Source organism: Hesperophylax consimilis, chromosome 27, assembly GCF_061612785.1.
Source record: "Hesperophylax consimilis isolate HC1 chromosome 27, BYU_Hcon_1.0, whole genome shotgun sequence".
NCBI classification, from domain to species: domain Eukaryota; kingdom Metazoa; phylum Arthropoda; class Insecta; order Trichoptera; family Limnephilidae; genus Hesperophylax; species Hesperophylax consimilis.
In genome coordinates, this window is record NC_142862.1 from 4078777 (window position 1) to 4100070 (window position 21294).

At 33.8% G+C, this 21294-nt stretch overlaps 1 protein-coding gene across 2 annotated transcripts in view; it reads left to right on the forward strand.

Annotated features, from left to right (window-relative positions):
• Sik3 (Salt-inducible kinase 3) overlaps nt 1-21294 on the forward strand; it is a 92114-nt gene that overhangs the window by 34316 nt on the left and 36504 nt on the right. For both annotated transcript variants that reach the window (XM_089648132.1, XM_089648133.1), the window contains exons 2-4: nt 13320-13500; nt 17305-17459; nt 18309-18440. In XM_089648132.1, coding sequence (XP_089504258.1) covers nt 13320-13500; nt 17305-17459; nt 18309-18440 — 468 coding nt within the window. The remainder of the gene's footprint in view (nt 1-13319; nt 13501-17304; nt 17460-18308; nt 18441-21294) is intronic.

A 21294-nucleotide genomic window follows, 5' to 3' on the forward strand; every position in this document is an offset into this window, starting at 1 on the left:
AAATTTTCAAACCAAAAACACATGATTTTGCATTACTACGTATGGCATCGCCTTAACTATATTTTCGCGTATTAAAGCAATAAATGGTGTTTTTAGCCATAAATAAAAAGATTTTTTTGGTCGCTACAATCTTGCATTGACAGATCGTAGAACGAACGTGACACACTCTACTGTAGAAACATGTGCCATGTTGAGTTTCAATCAATAATATAATAAACATGTTTCAAGTGATTTTGCTAATTTAATTGTTTTTCCTCTCTTGCCGACTCCCATTCCTTGACGTTATACTATTTAGCCATAAACGCTATGAAAAGCCAAAATTAAAGCTATAAAAGATTTTTAATTCCTAAATAAAAAGAAAATAAAAACAAAAAAAACTATTTTTTCAATAATTAATGCTGCATTTCTTAAAAATTAAAGCTATGAATGGGTATCTCTAGTAATTATCTATATAATTTAATTGTATGTTTTACATTACCTTCCTCACTAGGTGTGACAAGTTCTAAGGTAGGTGACAGGAATATACAGTAAACCACAGACATAGGAATTAATAGACGAGAAGATAATGGCGAGGGGTAAAATCAACTGTTGAAGAACGAAGGGAGTGAAGCTGACTGTGATTCGTCAATAAATCAATCTGACAGTAAATAGGCATCTCGCATTATAATATCACCATTTACTTCTTAAAAGTAAAATCTGCTTTTGAATGAATAGAAATTTTTACATGGGAGCGCAAATTACTCGCCACGTTATGAACAAATTTGCGAAGTCCAAATTCGGCAAAAAAATTCGGTTCTATTTTCAGAGTCGAATATTTCGTTTAAGTATTTAGTTAAGACACTTTTATAAATGTTCATAATTTACTTCCCAGCAACCAACCAGCTTTGTGTTTCGCGTCCAGACGTTTCTCGATGTGATAGTAACAACTGATTCATATTATACGATGTGAATATGCTTGAAATAAAGTAAAATAATGCTTATATATGGAATGTAATACGACAATTGGGTTTATTCTCTTTTTCACATCTATTTTTACAAGTTTTCATAGTACAAGTCAACATTTTGCCGTGTTATTTCGTAAAATGAACCGATGATGCCTCGACCATAGTTCGCACAAGAATGATGACGTCACGTTTTCAAATTTCACTTGAGGCCATACGCGAGCACAGCCGGCTCCAATGGAACCGGTATGGGGAGTGGGGATAATACGCTTTTAATCACTTAGGGCAGGTCTACTAATATTCATATGTCTATGCAGTAAACATATTTCATTGCCATGTTATTGAAAGAACATTAGGGAATGTTAAATTGAGATAAATATTGACGGAGAAGAATTAATAAAGTGTGTAGTGTCTAAAAATTCAACGATTAGGATATATAAAAAGAAATAAAATAATATGACATGAAAATGCAAAACATATAAGCTTTTAATTTAATTAATACCTCCGTAATTGAGAATAACTCGTGTTTAGGGAGTAGTGTTTGTTTCTCTGTCTGCACAGATAGACTGAGCCACAGCAATGCATGGCTGGGTACAGCTGGTAAAGAATAAGTTTTAGATGTAGTGTAAAGTGTGCCTAAATGTTATATAAATAATTTGTTATTAATTCTGAAGGTTTATACTACATATATTTAAAAATGTATTTTGTATAATACACGAATAAAAAACGTACAAAAACAGTGGTATGTAAACGGAGAAAAATGGTTCTGTTAAAAAAGTGACAGCATGCGATCTTTCTGATAAAATATTAGTCATTCAGAATATATCGACAACACGTGTTTTTTTTCTTATAGATATCATACCGCAATGCCACAATATAAGTATGTCAGTATTAATATTCCGCCGTCCTCACAAAACATTTGCTTTTGACTGTTACTTTGTTAGGAACTCTTTCAATTCATTCGTCATAGGCCACGGTCCCATTTTTAACAGGAAAACGAATAATTTGACCAGATTTTTAATAAATCAACAGTATTTCATGTCAGTAAGTTTTCTTTGTGCATACACGACATACTGACTTGTACACGGCACGTTTTGCGAACGTGAAAATCTCCTTTGGATTCGCCGCGTATTTGCACGTGTCCAGTGTTAGTGTTGTATGGGCCACTAGGGAGCTTGCTGGTGCACGACACCGGACGTTTTCACGTTGCGGCGAGGTTTTGTCTTTGAATTTACCTTAAAAATTATCTGTTTTACGAAATGAACCTTAACCCTTAATGTGACGAGAAATCCACCGCGGATTCCTGACGTTTGTAAACGCAGTGTGTCGATGAATCTACCGCGGATTCGCTAGTTAAACTCACCGCACTTTCCCTGGTTTTATTGTATTTTGTAACGTAATATCATTACTAGTTTACTATGATCACTCGATTCGTGTAACAGGCCCGCTAATTTACTAACCTCCAGAATTTGGCTGAATTTAAACGGGCTTTAAAAATAAAATTATTTAAAAAATCCTACCATTCATAAATCTTACCTTCTTGTTTTATAATAAGCCATATTCTCAAACTTCCAGAAATTGTTTGGTTTAGGTTGCCTCCTTGTTGTACCTTTTTAAAATGTCTGCTCAGAAGATTCTAATTTCTGAGCACAACTGCCTCCTGTTTTAATGTTTTTGTTTTAGTTTTAATGTTCTTGTTTTCTCCTGTGAAATAATAGAACTGTTATTGTTATTTTTGCTTTGGATTAACTGTACATTTAGTGTTACATTATTGTATCTGTATTGGGTAAGGCGCACTGTAGGAATAATTTAAAGTACATGATTACTAATACTAAATTACCGTTTTAAGTTTGTTATAGTAAAGCGCACTTGAAGTGACATTATCCTAAACTGCGCTATATAAATGCTACGTTATTATTATTATTTAGCCTCACAACATACCCCGATTGGGGATGCCATAGTCTCACTGGCTCCAGACGCGGTTATATACGGTTTGTATATTCCTTTAAACAACGATAACTGAAGCACGCACCTTGAAAACGCTAACCGTGACTCTCTCGGTTGTCTCGCCGTGTCGTGAACAGGCATGTACGTTTTTCCTGCCGCGCGGTCTGTTAGCAAAACGTGCCGTGGACACGTTCCCTAAACTGTCTTTTCGTAATTGAGATTTGTACCATTGGTCCAAGACTGAAATTTAATGAAGCCAGAAAGTAGACCTTATCTGACCGCATTAGTTAAATTTAAGTGATAATAAATACACAACACATCGTGATGAATGTATCATAGTACAGAATGGGGCAAAAGTAATCACCCTATTGGAAAACGCTATAACTTTTGCAAATGGCGCCAAATGTCAATTCTGTTTGGACATTTGTGAAGTAAACAAACGCAGAATACAAATCAACAAGACATGAATCGGTTTACTCCGCAAGAACGCGAGTAACAAGTAGTACCAAAGTTTATCATAAAAAAATTACAGCAAAACAACATCGGGTGATTACTTTTGCCCCACCCTGTATATAGGTACTCTTGCATTTGGACTATGTAGACCAGTATTTGTCAAAGTGGGCGATAACGGTATGTACAATATGGGCGCTGGAGGCTTTCAGGGGGGCAGTAGAAGGCTCTAAGACAATTAGGGGGCGTTAGGGAAATCTAGAGGGGCGACGGCAGACAAATTTTATCTATAAAAATCCGAAGGAATCTAGCTGAATTAAATAATAATAATTTGTTTTACTTCCTTTACAAAACTTGGTGAACCTCCATGATGATTTTAAGGAACGATTCCTGGATATTTTTCAAATGTCAACACAGCAGGATCATCCCATCAACTTATAGAGCTGACAACAAACGAAAAATTAAAAATTTAATTCAAGAATGGCCACCAAGACTTGGCTGCAGAAGCGAATCTCCCAACTATACCATGGCCCCTGGCTTTTATGGTTATGGTCGGTTGTTCAACGATTTCTGATGACATTCCCATCGTCGTATTTGTGTGAACGTGGATTTAGTACTGTAGCAACGTTGCTAATTAAAAGAGAAATCGGCTGCAAGTTACTGAAGCTGCGACGTACGACTGTTTTTTTAGTGAATTTGAACCTGATATTAACAAACTCGTCGAAATGCATTTTTTTTAATACCTATATATTTTTTAACATTTTTACAACAATATGTTTATTTATATATATGTATAATAGATTTTGATTATATTCGTAGTCCTCCTCATTAGGAGATCCTGTGTTGAGTGGGACTAGGTTTTGGAAGTTTTCAGCGACTTCTATGATTCGACTTCATGTTTTGGGTAAGGATTTCCATAAATTTCTACGACGATGTTTTAAGTATGCTAGTAAGTTCTTTATCCGGTAGTTCCTTAAGCCAAGTGTTAATGTCCTTAATGTAGTTATTTTTTGTTTTTAATTGTTTATACTAAGTGGGAGTTTGTTATATACCGTTACTGCTAAAAGCTCATAGCTTCTTTGTCCAAAGGTAGAGTTACACTTTGGTATATTTAGTATCTCTGTTTGTTTGCCTCTGGTTTTATGAGCATGTAAGGTGTTTGCCTGTGAATCATTTTTGAGGTGATGTACCAGAATGTTTTTGGCATAGATTTTCTGTATATTTGGAGCGTCAAATTATTTAAAATTTTCTGTTGTTGACGTCCTTATGGGAACTTTTATTGTGGTCTTTATGATGCAATTCTGAGTTACCTTAGAAGTTAAATTAGATTCATCCTTCACAATATAATTTCAAAGCCTTATTTTAATGTTTATAAAATAAACTAATATTATTAAGTATGAGTTTTATTTCCTGTCATTGAAACATTCTTTGGTATTTTTTTGATTTTATGGATTCTTTCGTAATCCTCTAACTAGCTAGGGCTTATAACAATACCCTTTAATGTTTCTAACTAATTAGTACTGCGGCTCATTTGGCCTTATTACTATTACCATCTGATGGTTGTATTTACAAGACTGATTTTACGTTACATTAATGTGTTTTATGAGGAAAAATTCTTAACTGGGTAAAAAAACCTTTTACTCTATTATGCCATTATGATTTACTGAATGTAAATATTTAATTTTTTCATCTTTGCTCTGCGTCCTTTTCGCTTTGGTGGTCCTGCTGCACCTACATTCTTTCTTCTCAGAAATAGGATATGGGTCACACCATATCTATCCTGTCCATATAATGATGCATGTATAAAAAATATTTTCAATAACTGTTTTTAAGATTCGCAACAGGTGGTAATGTAAAAAGGTAATTTAAAAAATATGGTTTGCACTAGATTTTTTTTTTGATCTTAAAAGTGGGCGGTGGTCGAAATAAGTTTGAGGACCTTTGATGTAACCAGTGAGCCTATATTGTGTGCAGGCACAGACCGGGAAAATCCCGTGGCGTTATGGGATTTTAGATAATGATTTTTCCGGTTCAATTCCTGCAGAAAATGACGTACGCATTTAATTTTTTCACGACCTTGTGAAAAAATCCTTCACCTGATAATGAGATCTATTCACCGGGTAGTGAGGTCTATTCCTACCCATTTGAAGTGATATCAGTTCGGCACAATTCAATCGTTGTCTCTTCAGTGATAAAAATGATTATTTTTATTTTTTTTTGTTTGATTGGTAGAACTAAAAATAAATAAATTGAAAAAAAAAAATTACAGATTGAATTAGTAAAATTGTGATTGAAATGATGAATTCGATTTTGCGACCATCGCAACACTTTTTTAAACCCATTTTAATAATTTAAACTGACATTCCAAATTTCGACAACTTTTTTGATGACAAGTAGGTAATAATTACCTGCTGTCTATTAGACATCTGTCACGTAGATAGACCTGTCACTGTGACAGCCACGACTGACAGTTTCTTACGCAGTTAAGTTTATCCTGCCTACACAGGGTGGTTTTGTCGAATCACCGACGGAATATATATATATTTTTTACATCTTACAAAACTGAGTAATTTTCAGGTTGATCGTAATAAAATATATTTTAATTAAACTAGTTTTACAATTTTTTTTATAAATTTAATTTAGATTAAATTTGATAATATTATTATTAAGTTCTGCAAGTGTTTTAGTTTTTTATTATTGTGACAGCTGTTTCGGCTTACAAGGCCATTTTCAAACTGTGGTTAGTCCACATTGAGACGACGTAAGCATAAGCATATTTTTACATAAGCTTTATTGTCGAAGAAAAGGAAACGATAAAAACGATCGCGATTAATAACGGCTATGAGGCAAATAACATTGAAAAAATAATAAAAAATAAGAAATATAAAAATAAAATCAATTTAATATATCCGGTAAATAACAAAAATATAGAAAAATTTGCATGTCTCGAATTCCTCGGCCCAATATCTGAAAAAATTGCAAAAGAAATTAAAAAATGTGGTTTAAATATAGCTTTTCGAACAAACAATAATTTAGGAACAAGCCTTAAAAACTCTAAAAGTAAAATCCCTATACTCAATAACAGTGGCATATATGAATTAAAATGTGACCACGCCGATTGTAACGCCACTTACATCGGACAAACGGGGAGGGCATTCTCAACTAGATTCAACGAACATATACGATGTTATAATAATAAAAACACATCCTCAAAATTCGCAGAACATCTCTTGGTGAATAATCATACCCCACTTAACAACAAGGGTCCTAAACCATTGCATATAGAAAAAAAGGGCATTAGATTAAATTTACTTGAACAATTGGAAATCAATAAACGAACGAATGACCCAAATTTAACACTAATTAATAAAGTACGGAAAATAATTTACTCACCACTTCTCAGTATTTTCACAAAACCCAAGCAGTATAATGCACCCAAATAATTCATAGCAATAAAGTCATTAGTAAATAATTAAGAACCCATTACCATTTACTGAGGGGAAAACATAGATTGGTTTAACCAACAATAGATCATGTCATCGGTGTAACCAGTAATAAATCAATGTATGCACCTTCAAAATTTACATTTGAAATAGTATAAAAACGTCGTCTCAATGTGGACTAACCACAGTTTGAAAATGGCCTTGTAAGCCGAAACAGCTGTCACAATAATAAAAAACTAAAACACTTGCAGAACTTAATAATAATATTATCAAATTTAATCTAAATTAAATTTATAAAAAAAATTAAATGGAGTTCTACGAATTAAACACAAAAACAATAAATAAAATAGTTTTACAATGTATGGACGACGCATATTTGGCCCTAAGAGGCTCGAGGGATTAAATAGAAGCCTCTTTGGTGGCCAGCTTGCTTCCATTCTTGTTACGTGTCCTTCCCAGCGGTTCTTCGCCAGAACGATACTGAGAGTACCACTAAATGCTTTACCAAAAAGCTATCACATACATTGATGTTATCTCTATGACCGCATATAATAGTATATTTCCTCATCCTGGTTTGACCGTGTCTTATTTTCTCTAGACATCGAGAATGAATATTATATGATAATAATTGTTTAAATTTGTTTAGGTGTGTTATTATTCACCTTTGTCGTGTTTTTTTGTCGATAATCGAAAGTTAAGGAGGGCAATTACTGTTGGAATATGGCCGACAGCGTCATGCAGTTACTTCTTGCAATCGATTAGAATTTCTGTCTAAGGTCAAAGCATTTTGGTGTGTCGCAGGCTTAGAGATAGGACGCGTTGGGGGCGCTTGTTTCAAAAGTTTAAATATTTGATTTATTTTATTCGGGAATGTGGGTAGCATAAATGAACCACTCACTAGATCAATATCTTCGGGTTTTTAGTACTGAGCCCATGGGTCCTAATGTTTGCCATAGATAAAAGTCTGTAACTGAAAAATATACGTCACTACTACACATACTCACCATCGACTAGGATAGAAACTATAACAAAGGCGTAACCATAGACAATATAATTCTCATTCGGAGCCAACCCATTGGCTAGCCTAAAATCGGCCAATGACAGCGGCCTATAAACATGCATGAAGTTCGTGACAGCGGCCTATAAACATGCATGAAGTTCGTATTGGTTTGTGGAAAATATACGTCACAAGTCACCCATAGAGATTACCGTGTCTTTTTTTCTGACCCACTTTTTTCTCGGAGTTATACCCCCCTGGTGGGTAGTTTAACCCCACAACTGCCGTTCTGTCGATAGGTTACAAAAAATACAATTATATTATACGTAATTCTATGTAGTTTATTTACCTGACTTCGTCCGGGACAATTTAATACGACACATTTTTTATTCAGTCTGAACTTCATTCCAATTTTTCATTTTAATTCCAATTTGTCATTTTCATTAAGTCTGAACTTCATTCCAATTTTTCATTTTAATTCCAATTTGTCATTTTCATTAAGTCTTAACTTCGTTCCAATTTTTCAATCCAATTTCAATTTGTCATTTTCATTCAGTCTGAACTTCATACCAATTTTTCAATTCAATTCCAATTTGTCATTTTCATTCAATCTGAACTTCAGGTAAGTTTTTAGATTCTCACGGCCAAAAGCATTTTTGTAATGATGTGACGCTCCAAATATACAGAAAATCTGTGCCAAAAACATCTTCGGATCTACCGGATCTGCCCTGATGATGGACACTGCAACGCTGTCCTAAACGTCGGCTAAAGAAGGAGTTAGCGCAACACGGCATAACACCCCAAAAACAAACAACAAAAAATCTGAACTTCATTCCAATTTGTCATTTTCATTCAGTCTGAACTTCATTCCAATTTTTCAATTCAATTCCAATTTGTCATTTTCATTAAGTCTGAACTTCATTCCAATTTTTCAATCCAATTTCAATTTGTCATTTTCATTCAGTCTGAACTTCATACCAATTTTTCAATTCAATTCCAATTTGTCATTTTCATTCACTCTGAACTTCATTCCAATTTTTCAAATAATTTTAAAACATGCCCATTAAAATATTGATTCGCCTTCCTTTTCTCCCGTCCTTTGAATAAGTGGCCAAATACACCGTAAATATATCTATATATGTCTGTTTATATGAAGGGGAGTTTCTGTGGCCTGTGGCGGCGTGTATTTGATTTGTATACAAATCTACAGTTTTATTTCGAGATTGATGAAATTTAGCACACTTGACCTTCAAAACAAGAGGAAGGTCGCAGTCTACATGATATTTCGAAAAACCACCATCATTCCCTATTCCCATCCCTAAAAAAGTAGAATGTTGATACTTCTTGATGAAATTTTACATTTTGCAATTAAGATGAAATATACTAGCCCGGTAAACACCGAGGACCTCCGCTAGTATAAATAAAAACGGTTTAGTTGTCATCGAATTTCAAACCCAAAAGACTGTAAATTTGACTATTTTTGAACAACTTTGTAATATTATAACATACATAATTTTAAGGTGAAATGCACAAAACAGTGGTATACAAATCGTAAACATATTATTATTATTAATTTAAAAAACTTTTTTTTTCCGACTTATTATTATTACTTACTTATTATTATTATTATTATTAATTTAAAAAAATATTTTTTAATAATTTTTTTATATATTTTTTTCCGACTTTATGTCCGGGTTAAATCTTCCCGCAGGAAAAACTAAACCCTTCCACACACTTTTTCACAAATGATCATCTAATTATTTTTATCCTATTATTAATTATTATTTTCTTCTTCAGATTAAATTGATGAGCATAACCTTCAAAAGTTATTAAAATGAATTATTCCAATAAAATTAAATAATTTGTGATAATAATATTATTATTTTCGTCTAAAAGAATCTTTCATTCGTTTTAAGGCATCTCTGTGGTTTCCTTACCCAATCTATAATAAACGTCATCCTGTACTTTCAAACATCCGTGTAGTAGTAGTAGGCATTTGTTTTTTAAAAATGATATTATATTTTGATGTAGAGTTATTTCACGTATTTTGGGGTCAAATTTTTGCGCGTCAGTATTGTATACGCATCAGTAGTGTATACGCATCACCTTGATGATTATTCGGAGAAACTAGGCTGTCGCTTGCCCTCACTTGTATTGTTCTTAGGTCAAGGGTAAGGCAGTGGTAGATACTCTCAGTATCGCCCTGGTGAACTACCTTGTGGTGGTTTCCTCACAAGATTTGTATGGATGGGTACTTCCCAACCTTCCTCTCCCCTGACCACTTCCTTTAGCCTCACAATATGGTCATTGTCCCACTAGTTTCGGGCAGTTGGAACTCTTGTGCGTTGTTCACAGAAACATAACACTTCGTTATCGAAATGCAGTTGAACGTTTAAAGCCGCCTAACGAGATTTGAGGTGACCAACACATACTTACGATTGTCCGTATTGGTGCACATCGTAAATGATGTGTATACACTTCCAACAGCGATGTCCGTCACAAAACAACATTGAGAAACAACATTTTATCTTGCTTACATCTACTATTATTGTTATTAGCGAGAAAGGGACAACAAACGATCATCGTATTTGAATATTCGATATTTTTTACGGTGAATTTTTTTGATTATTATTATTATTTTTTCAATTAAACCGGAATTTTCTTTTACAAGTTTCAAACATTCTGTATGCAAGTCTTGCATCTATATGAATACTTTCAATTCAATTGTTCGTTTCAATTTTGACGGCTTTATCCTGTTTTTACCCGGGGAATGTTTTCCATCTGTAAAAATACAGTTCATATTGCATAGGAAAATAGGTTCTACTGTATGAAAATTACACCAGGATCTAAAAAAAACACATTGTTTATTCCTGCACTATTACTGGTTTATTCCTAAGCTTTTACTGGTTTATTCCTACTCTATTACTGGTTTATTCCTACAGTATTACTGGTTTATTCCTACACTATTATTGATTCTACACGTTATTGTTTATTCCTACACATTATCGGTTTATTCCGTCACATATTTTATTTTATTTATACACATCATTGGTTTATTTTTATACTATTATTGGCTTATTCTTACACTATTATTGGTTTATTCCTACACTATTATTGGTTTTTTCTTACATTACTTCCACATATTATTGTTTATTTTAAATTAGGGTTGGTTCACTATTATTCGTTTAATTTTTAATCATTCACTATTATTGGTTTATTCCTACACTATTTTTGGTTTATTCCTATACTATTACCTACTGCTTTATTTCTACCCAATATTATTTATTCCTATACTCTTATGCACGGGGGTGTGAAAAATCTAGGATTCTAATAAGAACGGATTACGCTGTGTGGACCGTGCTATATAATAAAAAATGATTTCGCTGTGTGGACCGCACTACATAATAAGAACGGATTACGCTGTGTGGACCGTGCTATAATATAATAAGAACGGATTACGCTGTTTGAATCGCGCTACGTAATAAGAACGGATTACGGTGTGTGGACCGTGCTATACATATAATAATAACGGATTACGCTGTGTGGACCGTGCTATATATTGTGTAAAAAATACTGCAGAATAATAAAAACATCACATAATTAATTACAATAAACATAATATATTGGTAAAACTGCAGTCCGTGCTAGGTTCTTTTCTAGTATAGTCTGAATGCGCGTTCTGTCTTTTGTCGATGCCATTTTTCTGTCCCGAGCAACGGGCAATGGGCAATGGCAGATAATAATTGGCGATACTTGAACTGGCTTTATTTGCATGGTCGTAATTGCTGATTAAATGCTTCCTCTAACGTTTCAAAGACATTATTATTGATTAGCTAACAACTTCTAAATTGACTCGAATAAGAATTCGCCACACTCAGTGTCGACGTTTACAAACATACCGTGTAATAGGTAGATGTACTCATAGGAAATAAAGTATTTTTGTAGAAAATGAGCAACTTACATGTATTTTTAATTGGCATAAAAATACGGAATTTATAGGAAAATACAAATGATTAAAATCGTTTTTAGCTCGTGGCGTCACTAGGTGTAAAGTTGTTGTTGTTTTTTATTAATTTAATTAAAATAAAATTTAATAATACAATTAATAAGTTCTGCAAGTATTTTTTGGTTTTTGTTGTTGTTACAGCTGTTTCGGCTTTCAAGTCCATTTTAAAACTGTGTTGAAAGTGTTCACAGTTTGAAAATGGCCTTGAAAGCCGAAACAGCTGTAACAATAACAAAAACCAAAAAATACTTGCAGAACTTAATAATTATATTATTAAATTTGATTTTAATTAAATTAAAAAAAATGGAGTTAATAAAAAACAAAAACATTAAAAGTTGTTGTTTAATTATCTTTGTTACATATTTCTTTATGACACAATTAATATTTTTTTTATGATTGGTTTTTTAAAACTGACATTTTAACGATTTTAGGCTGGCACAAAAAATACTTGCAGAACTTAATAATTATATTATTAAATTTGATTTTAATTAAATTTAAAAAAAATAAATGGAGTTAATTAAAAACAAAAACATTTAAAGTTGTTGTTTAATTATCTTTGTTACATATTTCTTTATGACACAATTAATAATTTTTTATGATTGGTTTTTTAAAACTGTTTTAACGAAACCTTGTTTAATTTATTTTTTATTAATGATTATTTTAAAAATACAAAGTAAAGAAGTTTGTTCACAGTCGTCCTCACTAGGTATTCCTTTTCCGAGGCATACTGTAGTTTGTTGTATTGTTACATCATGTTTTCCTCATCTTCATGTTTGATAATTTGATTTACTTCTACTGTCTTGAACTTACAATTATTATTAGTTAAATTCAATAAAGCATATTTTTTGATTTCATTTCCATAATTTGACAGCTGGCTCTATTTTTTAATTTGTATAATCGAAAAATATCCGCTTTTCATAGTTCATAAAAAATGCTTGGATTTCGAAGTTATTAAAAATGTAGAAACTACTATAAAAAGTTCAACAAAATTTTCATATAAAATGTGTGTAAGTGGCTCATTGTGTAAGAATCTGAAAGAACTTAGAAAATCTTGGTAAATGATTAGATAAATTCATAGAATTCTGGTAATGATGGAGGAATCACATATTGAAATGACCAAACCCTGCGCACAAAAGTATCGTGTGAGGTGGGTAAATTATAACAAATTTGTAAAAGTGTTTAACTGAATAGTGTAACGAAATATATAATCTTGGAAACAAGCCCGAACTTTTGTTTATAGGATTTGGGATTTGTAGTTAAGTTTTTACAAGGTCAGCGATTTGTGCGCCATCATAAAAAGGACTTGTAATTTGTGATCACATTTTATTTTCGCAGACTAAAATAGTGATAACGAGTTGCCTGTATACTGTCAGATTCATGTAGTAACGGTCACGCCGCCTCCACGCTCCCCTTACCCTCATGGGCTGGTCCATCAATTTGGATGTCTATGGCGATATATGTTTTCCTTTATGAAATAACCCTATCATACCTTTGCAAGCATCAAACTAAGCGTTCCTTTCTGAATCTTGTTCCAGGTGGCCATCAAAATAATAGACAAGAGTTGCCTAGACGAAGAGAACCTGAAGAAAACCTTCCGGGAGATCGCCATCATGAAGAAGCTCCGCCACCCGCACATCATCCGGCTCTACCAGGTCATGGAGACGGAAAAGATCATCTACCTAGTCACCGAGTACGCTGCCAATGGGGAGATCTTCGGTAAGTTGAGAGATGTACGATCAGTTAGTAAATAATATGTACATTTTAACGCAGTATCACATTCTTTGGTCAACGCACTGTACATAATATAGTTATATATATATATATATTCTTATAAAAATGTAAAAAAAATGTATAATATAGCTACTAAATAAAAAAATAAAAAATAAAAAAAAGTTTAGTATTGGTGACCGATGAACTGGTGCATTCAATCTGTTAGCCATAAGATCTTATAATAGTTTGTGTTGTTAATAATAAGTAATAAGATAGAGCATTAAAGAAATACAGGGTTTTCCAATAAGAGGTGTTATTTTGAATAGCCCGCTATTTCGGTAGATGTTACTTTTGAAGCTGTCATTTTTTGACATTTGACAAGTAGAAACTACGCCATTAATAAAAATGGAACGATACACGCTTCAACAACGCATTGAAATTATTAAAATTCACTTGAGTGAATCAAATGCAAATCATCTTGAGTGATGAGGCCCATTTCCACCTCGGTGGCTTCGTCAACAAGCAAAATTGTCGCATCTGGGGCTCGGAAAACCCAAGAGTTATTGTTGAAAAGCCTCTATCCTCAACGTGTGACTGTTTGGTGCGGTTTATGGTCCGGTTGAGTCATTGGACCTTACTTTTTCGAAAATGAGGCTGGAGCAACAGTTACGGTGAATGGATTGCGCTATCGAGAGATGATTAGTGATTTTTTATGGCGGGAATTGGATGGTATTGATCTGGACAACGTTTACTTTCACGTGCCACACAAGCAACGAAACCATTGACTTTTACGATATCAAAATAACACCTCTTATTGGAAAACCCTGTATATATTTGTACAATCTGCTAGCCATAAGATCTTATGGCTAACAGATTGAACAAATATAGACATCACCATAAGATCTTATAATAGTTTGTTTAGTCTGTTGTTAATAATAAGATAGAGCACTAAAGAAATATATAATATGTACATTTTAACGCAGGATCACATTCATTAGTCAACGCCCTGGACATAATATAGTTTAGTATTGGTGACCGATGAACTGGTGGATTCAATCTGTTAGCCATAAGATCTTCTAATACATAGTTTGTTTAGTCTGTAGTAAATAATAAGATATAGCATTAAAGAAATATATATTTGTACAATCTGCTAGCCATAAGATCTTATGGCTAACAGATTGAACAAATATAGACATCACCATAAGATCTTATAATAGTTTGTTTAGTCTGTAGTTAATAATAAGATATAGCATTAAAGAAATATATATTTGTACAATCTGCTAGCCATAAGATCTTATGGCTAACAGATTGAACAAATATAGACATCGCCATAAGATCTTATAATAGTTTATTTAGTCTGTAGTTAATAATAAGATATAGCATTAAAGAAATATATATTTGTACAATCTGCTAGCCATAAGATCTTATGGCTAACAGATTGAACAAATCGTCGCTGTGAAATCAAACCGGCATATCTGCAAAATGCTTGTTTTTCACCAGAGCGCTTTAAAGATTTCGCATATGATATTTTCCTTTTAACGTCCGTTTGGTTCACCTCAAAGCCACCTTATGAATGAATAAAATTTAGAAGAATACTGCTTATTGAAGTAGTTGATACAAATAAATCGAAAATTGCTTAAATTAAGAGTAAAATGCAGATATGCCAGTATGGCTTTAAGATCAGTTTAATATTTGCTTTTGTGTCATAGTGGCTTCTTCTTTTGGAACCTGTTTTAGTATTGATGTGTCGTATTTAGTCTATGTGTTTTAGGTATATAAAAAAGATAATGTTGTCAATGAAAAAATAATTTATTGCTTCACAATTTTTTTTAGAAACAATTAACATAATACTGCTCTTCCCTTTGCTGGTAACTTCAAAGTTTCCCAATCGTTTATGGAAATCTGAATAATTTGACAGTATTATCCTGGCGGTAACTAACTTTAGGATACCATTTTTCTTCTTCTCATCAATGGTCTCTTGGAATAAGCTTGCATCAAAACAGGATTCACGCTCCCATTGCCCCATTCATACCTTTTCTTCGCCTCCTACCAGGCATGTGAGCCGTAGGATGTTTTGAAGTAAAAGTTGCCGTCGTCTTTGATTACTTTAAACATTCGAATGTCCAAAATGGGTAAAATTACTCGGGGGTCCTTCAGAGCTTTTATATCAAAAAGTCCTCATGACTCAACTCATGAATCAGGTAAGGCTTGCCACTTCTCTTTGCCTTTTTCATGGCCATGGCGTATTGGGAAGGTAAGTATATCGGTCCGCTTCAGAGTGCTCTTTTAATTAATTTTTCAATGGTTGAGTGAGCCGAATCCACCTTGTTTTGGTTGTGGCCCTTTACTAAAAATTTTTGTGTGATAGATTTTATGTTTTTTAATGTTGTAACAGCATATTTGTACATTGCCATCATAAAGTTATTTTTTTGTTGTCCACAACAATTATCGTTGTAAAAGACAACGTCTATTGGACAGTCAGCTTTGTCATTTAAATGTTGCAGTCATTTCAGCACACAGCTCCCAATCTCAATAACGCCTCTTTTTCCCTGTGTCTCATCCTAAGTGTAACAATTAACTGTTTTGTCGCCTTTCAGTTCAGCAATTGTTAAATTGTAAACGGCTAGCTTTGAAATGTAGTAGTAGGCAGACGCCTCCCCTGCGGATATGACAGCACTGCGGTTGAATCTGTGCTTTTATTGGCATTCTCCTTTTCCAGTCTGGACAAGTCCTTTTCTAGAATATGATTCTCAAATTCTGTCGTATTTTGTTTCGTGTTTTGGTAAATGAGACAAACATCACACTGATCTTTCTTCGGTGTGAAAGGTTGTATGACTTGAAAAAACCTCTGTACTGGTAGTAGCTGATTCCTGCAAGGTTTGACTCCTTTCTTTCTGTAGATAATCTCTGTGATCGGCGATAGATTTTCCACCATGGATATACTCCCGAGAACTTTGAGATCTGTAGTAATGAGTTTTCAGTTGTGGCAAGGAGGTTTCATGCTTCGTTGGTTCACTCTTCCATGGGTTTTAGACTCGTATTCCTCACCGCAGTTTCGCATCTTCTTTGCTAAAGTTTTTTTTATTAAATTTGCCCCTTTTAATTTATTTTTTTAACCGGGAGAAATTTTACCCGGGTCAGACATTTTGGCATATATGCGGGTTTGTTTTAGTTGAGGCTGCTATAAACGCTTTTTTTAAGTGCAAACCGGATTATCTGCCAATAAGTCAAACAATAAGTCATATCTGGGTAATAATAAAAATGTACTATTGTGAGATAATTCAGTTTTACTTACATGATGGACGCCTTTCCCCCTTCAAAGTTTTGAAGTAACTGGCGTATTGCGGAATAGGTCTGTCTTCTGCTAAAAAAATGGCGATTCCCGCGTAAATGCATACCGGCCCAACGCCATCTGACAGATTTTTATTCAACTATACGACATGCCGGTTCGACATAAGAATAGAAGGGAAAAAAAGAAATTTTTCGACACCAATAACTCAAAAGCTCCATTTTTGCAAATATGCCGGTTTGATTTAACAGCGACGAAATATAGACATCATCTTATAAAAGTTTGTTTAGTCTGTAGTTAATAATAAGATAGAGCATTAAAGAAATATATATTTGTACAGCGCCCTTGAGGTAACATAAATAATATCTGAGCTTTGGTTATTTGGTAATGTCTTCTAGTTCCTAGGTATCTGTACCTTCATCCTATAATGGCGGGACATTGGCACCGATTAATCGGTGTTTATGAGAAGATCTATAGTTGACAAACTGGTGTATTAATAATTATTGTATTAATTTGTGCAGATCACCTGGTACTCCGTGGGCGCATGTCGGAGCCAGAGGCTGCCAGGGTTTTCCGTCAGATGGTGGCCGCGGTCGGCTACTGCCACTCCAGCAAGGTGGTGCACCGCGACCTCAAGGCGGAGAACCTGCTGCTGGATGCCAACATGAACATTAAGGTCTGTTGTTACTCTGCTACTGAAGACTAGTGTGGTCATGATATGAACACACAACATGTTGTTAGCACTCTGCAGCTCTAAAGTCAGTGTGCTTCGATCGTGAACTATCTAATTATTTTAACCCAATCATTTTAACCCAATCAAGACCCACCAATGATCGATTGGGTTACCTTTTCAAAAAAGATTCAATCACTTGATCGATGAACGAGGACATGAACATGATGGACGAGGCGAGTACGGCAATGAAGCATAAATTTTGTAGGCCGATAGATGGTAAGTTTGTACCTAGTATCCAAATCAGATGATTTTGATACCGATAAACCTTGATGCCACCGGGAACCTGTTCCAAAAGTAACTGTATAAAGAATAAGTTTCATCTAATCCATGTATCAGTCTCTAGTAACTGGAACCTGGAACTGCAGTGACAGTCCACTTTAGAAGTACCCTTTCAAAGATCAGGTGCTTTTTGAAAGGTCTACCTACCAACGTCAAAAGAAAGTACCTTTACAAAGATCAGGTACTTTTAAAAGGTCTACCTACCAATATCAAATGAAGGTACGCTTTCAAAGATCAGGTACTTTTGAAAGGTCTACCTACCAATGTCAAACGAAGGTATCCTTTCAAAGATCAGGTACTTTTGAAAGGTCTACCTATCAACGTGATCGACCCGGGTCGTGTAAAATGATTGATCGACTCAGCTCTATTTGTTATGTTGTAAACGTCCATGTCTCTTGTCACTCTGTCTATTATAAAACCAGCGTGATTGTGAAATGAACATCATAATCTGTCATTACTGAGTTTCTGTTAATCTATTGCAGTTATTTTATGAGGTCCGTTGTTACTTTTCAGTTGGCGGACTTTGGGTTCTGCAACGAGTACAAGCCAGGCGAGCTGATGTCCACGTGGTGCGGCAGCCCGCCGTACGCCGCGCCGGAGCTGTTCGAGGGCCGCAAGTACGATGGCCCCAAGGCGGACATTTGGGTGAGTGGAGGGATTGCCTAACCGCTGATGGGAAATCTAACAAACTTATCAATATTTCAGTCCATTTACATTTTAATCAATTCACATTTCTGTTAATAGTCTTAACAATCCATTCAACATTTCAAACTATCAATATAACAATCCACGATCTTTCACCAGGGCGATACTGAGAGCAATGGCAGCTTGTATTCTCAAAAATTAGTGGTACACTAAAAATATTGTCAGTCTATCTATCCTCTGTGCCAGGTCGTCAGGTAAAGAATATTAGCAACCTGCTGGAATCATCTGTATGCGAACTTTGAACTAAAGTGGTGCCATCTCAACTAACGTTAAACGAACTAAATTGGCTAACGGTGAAACAGATGTTGACCTTGAACACGATGATATTTGTACACAAAATAGTAAACAACCTGCTACCCAAATATTTTTCAAATAAAATTGTATACAACAAGGACATACACAAACATAAAACTAGGACGTACAATGAAATCAGGCTACCAAAAAGGACAAAGCGAATACCCAGAATAGTATATTATATAAAGGGATGAAATACTATAACGCGCTGCCGGAAAACCTTAAGTCTGCCCCAATTGAAAAGTTCAAGATGTTGTGTTGGAGCCACATCAAGCAAGAAAAAACATAATATATTTATATGTAACAAATTAATTAGTCATTTGTTAACTTAAATGTTAAATTACTAAAATAAAATAAAAAATTAAAAAAAATCTCGGCGTGACAAATAAATTTAATGCATCTTCGGGTATTTCCGCCTCGCTGAAGAGTTCCGAGGCTCATGTATTGAAGAAATTTCAATTGATTCACACTCCGTGCACTTGCATCACGTGACTTATGACACTTATGAAATTTTTATAGTATATATTACAGTTATTTGATTTGATTTTTGGTTGGTAGTTATTATTTTTAGACTGAAATTTAGGGAGTGCTCCAATGCTTCTTAGTGCTAGCCGCCACCAACTGAGAGTATTTTCCACTCTGGAACGTGCTGCACATACAATCTATATTATTTTTAATGAATTAATTGTGAATCAACACAAATTAAATTAGTTGGTTGGTATTGGAACCTGCGACCAGTGAATTACTAGTCAAGAGTGTTACTCCTCGACCATTAAGCCGTTGTGGTTTAAATAAATGAAAGTAAATGTAAAATTATTTGTTTATTTATCAATAGTAAGTTAGCTCACATCATTGTGTGCGATAATAATTTTACAAATATAAATATACCAAAACAATTGACATTAATTGGCAAACACATTTTTCAATATTATTAAATTTAAGTTTGTAAACTCAACATCGATGTTTGTGGCAGACATTTATTTCCTTTTTGAAATTAAACAAATTTTCAATCGCAGTAATTTCTTTTGTTCAGTTGGGACTCCCTGGTACATATGAGATTTTTGGGTGCTTGGTTTTTTCCTTGTTGACAATATAATTTGTTTTGAAGTTCGCTTCCCATGTCCGTGTGTCTCGTGATTGTAATTTATTTTTATTTTGAGTTCCTTGTTTGCCAGCGTATCCTTAAGGATACTATTAAAAAATCATTTGTCTGAAGAAAATGAGCTAATCCAGGGAAGCTACTTATGGTAGATTAAATACTATTTTAATTTATATTTTATATAAACGCATAATCGGGTAAGAGGTTACAATTTACAAAAACATCAAGTTATTACAAAAATGGATTCATTTGGCGCTCGCTGAAAATTTTGCGTCGGCAATCAAGAAGTTAAACATCATCCCGATATATATTTTTATGTTTAAAAATGAATACATTTAGATAAATAATTATCTAGATATTTCGCACAAAATATAAATTCTTTTATATTCAAGGTTTTCAACAGTTTTTGTGAGAATCTCCAGATTGAAAAAATTCTCATCTAAAGTATGTAATTAAATATATGTACTAATTTTGGTTGTTGGTGTATGGGTAATGTGAAATATTTAGTAAGGCGTAAGACTATTCAAGTTCTATGAATTTTTAGTTTTCAAAACTGCTTATCACAACAAAGTAGGTACCAAAATTATTTTATAATAAATTAGCTGTACCCAGCCACGCGTTGCTATGGTTGTCTGTCTGTGCAGATAGGGAAACAGTAGCGCGTGTTGCTTTTACGTCCAACAGATGGCGCTGTTTAAAAAAAAAAAAGTATTACCTGTCACAGGTGGCATCTATATAATGTAGGTATATAAAAACGCACTCGTTTCAAAGCAATCGGGGAAGAACTTTTGGAGATTCAAGATTTGAACAAACGAACATTTACGTTTTTATTTATATAGATAATTCTTTATTTGAAATGTGTATTTGTTTTGTTTACATGTTTGACAGATGTTTAAATGAATTGTAAATAGAGTGAAGACACATTGAGGCAACGCATGTGGTTTCACTGAATTAGACATACTTTAGCGTGCCATTCATATAGCTATTTCATTCCTACACACATGTTCTTTGAATGGTTATCCTTTAAATAAGCTTAGCTACATTTTTTGTTCGATTAGTATGAATATAACGTGTCTTGTATTTTTAAAAAGTCATTGAGTATATCCTGACAAAAATATTTTTTTTTATAAATACTCTCCGCTTCATAAATCCTACAATAAGGAAGTTGAGTCCATTTTTTTAAATTTTTTTTATCAATGTTCGCATTCAAACTTAAATAAGTACTTGTATTTTTTTAAAGTTTGTTTTCATAATTAAATTAATTCTCAAAGTTTAAATTTTACTAAGCCCGCCAAAACGAGCGGAATCCGAGCGGTAAGAGGCGGGGTGTGGGTGTGACGTCATTCAAACTGTGAGAACCACGTCGCTTAAGCATTTTGTATGGAAAAAAATTTAATTCTT